The sequence below is a fragment of the Coturnix japonica genome, unplaced genomic scaffold (assembly GCF_001577835.2).
Source record: "Coturnix japonica isolate 7356 unplaced genomic scaffold, Coturnix japonica 2.1 chrUnrandom656, whole genome shotgun sequence".
Classification (NCBI taxonomy): domain Eukaryota; kingdom Metazoa; phylum Chordata; class Aves; order Galliformes; family Phasianidae; genus Coturnix; species Coturnix japonica.
The window spans coordinates 6,017-12,416 of NW_015440022.1; the positions used below are offsets into that span (position 1 = coordinate 6,017).

Consider the following 6,400-nt stretch of genomic DNA (forward strand, 5'->3'; position numbering starts at 1 on the left):
ACCAGGACACCTCAATTCATATCTGGGCACCCCATTATTGACCAGGACGCCTCAATTCATATCTGGGCACCCCATTAGTGGCCAGGACGTCCCCAAACATTGACTGAAGAACCCACCAACCAACCCATGACATAGGACACCCCATTGACAGTCCCAAAGCCACCCCTCCATCCTCCTCCTCAGCCCCCGACTCACGTAGATCTCATCGAACTTGCCAAAATCCATCGTCTTGAAGCGGTCGATGGGGGGCCGGATGTACTCGCAGTAGTCGCTGTTCTTCACCATCTCCAGCTGCCGCACGCACGATACATACGCCAACCTCGACTGGATCTCCGCCATATCCGGCACCTGCAAGGAACATGGGGTTGCTCAGCACCCTATGCTGACCCCATGGGTGCCCCCACCTTCCTTTCCTCCTTCACCTTGACTTTCTCAGCCCATGGGTTGAGGCGTTTCCAGAGCAGCCACCAGCCCGACAAGCTGTCCCCATAGTTGCACAGGTCTGTCTCATCTTGGCTTCCCACGTCAATGGCAATCACCGTCTTGGCGCCCATGTTGCGGGCTATGTCGGCTATAAGGTGGGGAAGGAAGGAGATAGGTCTGCAGCTCCACTGTTCAACCCCCCTGTGAGACACCTCAAGGGGAGTAAAAGGGCAAAGGACCATTCCCAACCATGGGCTGGACAGCAAAGTCATGCTGGGACCAGTGAGAGGTGGGGACAAGCGATGTCCCGTAGGCATTGGATTGGAGGGCACAAGGTGCTGGTGGGGAGCAGAGCAGCGATGCACTTGTAGGGCTGATGGAAGGATGAAGGCAAGCTGTAAATGTGGAGGGACCCCAGGGAGAGAACCCGGTGCTGAGGACACCGGGAGATGATCCAACATGGATGGAGATGGGGTGAACAGGGAGAGGGATGGAGGTGCCCCATGGGAGCTGAGGACATCAGAGGTGGTGGGGAAGAAGCTGGTTTGCATGAGAAGGAGGATGGAGATGTTCCTGATGAGCATTTGGAGCCAAAGACACCAAGAAACATCATTCAAGAGCACAGAGGTGACCCAGGAGGGCAGAGGGAGGTGGCAAATGAAGGATGGAGATGTTCCTGAAGAGCATTTGGTGCCAAAGACACCAAGAAATGTCATTCAAGAGCAAAAAGGAGCCCCAGGAGGGCACCCAGCAGATGACATAGGACAAAGAGAGGTGGCAAATGAAGGATGGAGTTGTCCTGGGGAGGAAATGTGGTGTCAAAAACACCATGAGGTGGTGGGCAATGCCACACATGGCATGGAGGGGATCTGGTGCTGAAGACAGCCAAGAAAATAGATGGCCGTGTCTGGTCACTTGAAGGACACAGATGGGCACCCAGTGCTAAGGACACACTGAGATGATGAAGGATGTTGGCTGGCACATGGAAGAGGATGGAGATGGCCTGGGAAGGGACACGGTGCCCATGACATCAGGAGAGGAGGATGCAGGTTGGATGGAAGGAGGGCAGGAGAGCATCCATGGACACCATGACACGACATGGAGGGATGTTTTTTGTGCATGAAGGATGATGAGAGGACACGTATCGCTAAGAGAAGATGGAAGATGAAGGGATGCATCCTGTGTGTGCCATGAACATGAAGGTATCCATGGAAACAGGCCAAAAAGGCCCAATGCAAGATGGATGGATGCCTTTGGCACAGGAATGAGGATGAAGATGCCCCAAAAGGGCAACCAACATTGAAGAAACCAACAGGCAACTCAAAACTAGATGGGATAGTCCAAATCCAGCCTCAATGGTAGACTGAAGAGCACTGAAGCCCCATCCCATGGTGGCCAACGTGACCCCAACCCAATTGCCCACCACTGGGGCTGGACCCGCTGACCAAAAGCCAACGCAAGATGGATGGATGCCTTTGGCACAGGAATGAGGATGAAGATGCCCCCAAAAGGGCAACCAACATTGAAGAAACCAACAGGCAACTCAAAACTAGATGGGACAGCCCAAATCCAGCCTCAATGGTAGACTGAAGAGCACTGAAGCCCCATCCCGTGGTGGCCAACGTGACCCCAACCCAACTGCCCACCACTGGGGCTGGACCCGCTGACCAAAGGCCAATGCAAGATGGATGGATGCCTTTGGCACAAGAATGAGGATGAAGATGACCCAAGAGGGCAACGAAGAAACCAACAGGAATGCCAAAACTAGACGGGACAGCCCAAATCCAGCCTCAGCGTTGCCTTAAAGAGCACTGAAGCCCCATTACGTGATGGTTGCATGGTTCCAACCCAACTGCCCACCACTGAGGCTGGACATGGTGACCAAAAGCCAATGCAAGATGGATGGATGCCTTTGGCATAGGAATGAGGATGAAGATACCACAAGAGGGCAACGAAGAAACCAACAGGCAACTCAAAACCAAGCCGGATAGCCCAAATCCAGCCTCTAAACCGAGCCGAATAGCCCAAATCCAGCCTCAAAACTGAGCCAGATAGCCCAAATCCAGCCTCAATGGTAGATTGAAGAGCACTGAAGCCCCATCCCATGATGGCCACATGGTTCCAACCCAACTGGCCACCACTGAGGTTGGACCCGCTGACCAAAGGCCAATGCAAGATGGATGGATGGATGTCTTTTGTGCAGGAATGAGGATGAAGATGCCCCAAGAGGGCAACCAACACTGAAGACATGAACAGGCAACTCAAAACTAGACGGGACAGCCCAAATCCAGACTCAGCATTGCCTTAAAGAGCACTGAAGCCCCATCCCGTGATGGCCAATATGACCCCAACCCAACTGCCCACCACTGAGGCTGGACCTGGTGACCAAAAGCCAACACAAGATGGATGGATGGATGCCTTTGGCACAGGAATGAGGATGAAGATACCACAAGAGGGCAACGAAGAAACCAACAGGCAACTCAAAACCAAGCCGGATAGCCCAAATCCAGCCTCAAAACTGAGCCGAATAGCCCAAATCCAGTCTCTAAACGGAGCCGAATAGCCCAAATCCAGACTCAATGGTAGCTTGAAGAGCACTGAAGCCCCATCCCATGATGGCCACATGGTTCCAACCCAACTGCCCACCACTGAGTCTGGACACGGTGACCAAAAGCCAATGCAAGATGGATGGATGGATGCCTTTTGTGCAGGAATGAGGATGAAGATGCCCCAAGAGGGCAATGAAGAAACCAACAGGCAACTCAAAACCGAGCTGGATAGCCCAAATCCAGCCTCAAAACTGAGCCGGATAGCCCAAATCCAGCCTCAATGGAAGATTGAAGAGCACTGAAGCCCCATCCCGTGGTGGCCAACGTGACCCCAACCCAACTGCCCACCACTGAGGCTGGACATGGTGACCACAAGCCAATGCAAGATGGATGGATGCCTTTGGCACAGGAATGAGGATGAAGATGCCATAAGAGGGCAACGAAGAAACCAACAGGCAACTCAAAACCGAGCCGGATAGCCCAAATCCAGCCTCAAAACTGAGCCAGATAGCCCAAATCCAGCCTCAAAACTGAGCCAGATAGCCCAAATCCAGCCTCAATGGTAGATTGAAGAGCATTGAAGACCCATCCCTTGTTGGCCAACCCAACTGCTCACCACCGGGACCGGACCCGGTGAGGGCGTTGGGACGCTACTTGCCTGGCAGGTTGTTGATGTAACCCCCGTCCATCAGCAAGTTGCCGTCCTTGGGGTCGCAGAGGGGTGGCAGGTACCCAGATAGGGTCATGCTGGCTCGCACGTACCGCCAGAGCGAGCCTGCGCCGGCGGGGAACAAATGCAAGTGAGCACGGCTCGCCCTGCACCTGCCTCAGCCCCCCGGGGGGCTGCCCCTCACCCCTGCCCTTGCCCAGGGATGTCTGCACCCCACGGGGGTCCAGCGGGCACCCATGGGTGGCAGAGGGGCCGTTTGCAAAGCTCCACCTGGAATGGGATAGGTGTGATTTGTTTTGGGTTGTGGGGTGTGTTTTTTATTTGGGGGGGTGGGGGGTTGTTTTCTTGAGGATAAAATAAAACAAACAAAAGAAAGGAGTGTTTCTGAATGGGGAGCCGGAGGCCCCATAGAGGGGAATGCTGACCTGGGACATTGTTAACATAGCAGCCGTCCACGAGGCAGTGGCTGTCCTTGGGGTCGCAGAGCGGAGGCAGGTAGGGGGTATAGGAGGCACTGGCTCGGATGTAACGCCATAGGCTGCCTGCCAGAGGGAGAGGAATGGTCATGGGCATAGGGGGGGTGGGATGGGGTGGGCACAAAGCTCCTCTGTGGGCAGGTCGATGTGATTTCAACACCAGGAGAGAGGGGATGAGATGGGCACGAAGCTCCTTTGTGGGCAGGTAAATGTGATCTCAACACCAGGAGAGAGTCATGGTAGGGATAGGCTGGGCTGGGGGAGGGTTAGGGGTGGTGAGCAGGGATTAGTTGGTGTTAGAAGGGTGGGGGGAGAGAGCCATGCTGCCTACAAGCCACCGCGTTCGCCCCATGGACGGCTCAATGTCCCAGGTGAGCTCTGGCACCAGGCAAGGATGAAGGGCAGCCACCGCATCGTCCCCATCACCACCACCACCGCACGGCCCCCACCACCATCACCATCATGGGCCCCCTCATCACCATGTCCCCATCATCGCCACCGCGTGGACCCCACCACCACCATCAGCATGAGGTCCTCATCATCATCATGTCCCCACCACCGCCACTCTGTTGTCCCCATTATGACGTCCCCATCACCACCACCATCACGACAGCTCCGTCACCACCACCATATTGTCCTCACCATCACGTCCCCATCCCCACCCCCAACAGGACAGCCCCACACCCCCATGCTGTGAGTGAGGGTTACTGGGGTTAGTGGTGAGCAGAGATGTTAGAGATGTGCACACTGGGGTGGGCTGCAGCTCCGCATCCCACTTCTGTCCTTGTCCCCATCTGGGATGTAGGAAATGGCTCCGGGATGGAGCTGAGATTTGCTGGTCACCAGCACTGGGACACCAGCGCTATCAGGGTGACAGTGACAAGGCTTTTGGGGTGTCAATGAGGAGAACTGGTGGTGTCATAGAGCATCCCCTATAGGGGGGGCTCTTACCATCCGTGTGCACCCGCATGGCTGAGGCCGTGATGTCGGTTGTGACGTTGAAGTAGGGAAGCCAAAGGTCCTGTGGGGGATAAGAGGAGGTGGGTGACACTATGTGTAATGAGGGGGGAGACAGGTTGGGACCCCACATTGGGGTACAGCCCACCTCGATCTGCTTGTCCTGGAAGACTTTGTTAATGCTGGCGTTGAAGGCTGAGCCCGAAAACATGGAGGTGATGGGGTAGGTGAGGTCCAGGACGGTTGCGAACACTGAATTCATGCACTGGAAGGGGAGGAAGAGGAGGAGGAAGAAGGAGGATTAGAAGGAGGCAGGAGAGGAGAAAGGAAGAAGATGAGGAAGGGGAGGAAGAGGAGGAGAGGAGAGGAACGGGAGGAAGGGGAGAGGAAGAAGGAGGAGGAGGAAGAAGGAGAAGGAGAGGAATGGGAGGAAGAGGAGAAGGAGGAGGAAGGAGGAGGAGAGGACAAAGAGGAGGAGGAAGAAGAACAGGAGGAAGAAGGAGGAGAAGCAAAAGGAGAGTAGGAGAAGGAAGGAGAATGGGAGGAGGAAAGAGGAGAGGAACGGGAGGAAGAGGAGAGAAAGGAGAAAGAGGAGAAGAGGAAAGAGGAGAAGATAAAGAGGAGAAGGAAGGAGAGCAGGAGGAGTAGGAGGAAGAAAGAAGAGGCAAAAGAAGGAGAGTAGGAGAAGGAAGGAGAAGGAGATGAGGAAAGAGGAGAAGGAGAGGAACGGGAAGAAGAGGAGAAAAGTGGAGGAGGAGGAAGGAGGAGAAGATAAAGAGGAGGAAGGAGAGCAGGAGGAAGAGGGAGAAGAAGCAAAAGAAGGAGAGTAGAAGAAGGAAGGAGAGCAGAAGAAGAAAGGGGAAATAAAAAGACGCGAAAGAGGAAGAAGAAAAAGAGGAAGAGAAGGAAGAAAAAGAAGAAGGAAATGCTTTAGAAACACCGAGTGACCGCAGATGCTGCCGTGGGGGATGGCACCAACCTTGGCCCACTCTCGCGCCCGCTGCTTGGTGCGCACGGCGCTGCGCTCCTCGGCGTACAGCGCGCCGATGAAGGACCCAATGGAGGTGCCACCAACCATGTCAATGGGGATCCCCGCCTCCTCCATCGCCTTGATCACCCCAATGTGGGAGCAGCCCCTGGAGGAGGAGGAGATGGGGCAAGGAAATGAAAGAGGGATGAGAGCGGTCACCAGCATCACCGGTCACTCAACCCAAGTGGGTTCACCCATCCTCCCATATGGGATCAGCCATCCTCCCATATGGGATCATCCATACCCCATATGGGATCACCCATCCTCCCATATGGGATCATCCATACCCCATATG

At 54.9% G+C, this 6,400-nt stretch overlaps 1 protein-coding gene across 4 annotated transcripts in view; it reads right to left on the reverse strand.

Annotated features, from left to right (window-relative positions):
* The window catches only part of PNPLA6 (patatin like phospholipase domain containing 6), a 34,126-nt gene that overhangs the window by 3,690 nt on the left and 24,036 nt on the right, over nt 1–6,400 (reverse strand). For 2 of the 4 annotated variants that reach the window (XM_015851039.1, XM_032441839.1), the window contains exons 26-31: nt 6,055–6,211; nt 5,224–5,340; nt 5,070–5,139; nt 3,631–3,747; nt 423–571; nt 196–348 (exon numbers count right to left, since the gene is read on the reverse strand). In XM_015851039.1, coding sequence (XP_015706525.1) covers nt 196–348; nt 423–571; nt 3,631–3,747; nt 5,070–5,139; nt 5,224–5,340; nt 6,055–6,211 — 763 coding nt within the window. The other 2 variants (XM_015851041.2, XM_015851042.2) reach the window with 2 other exon arrangements.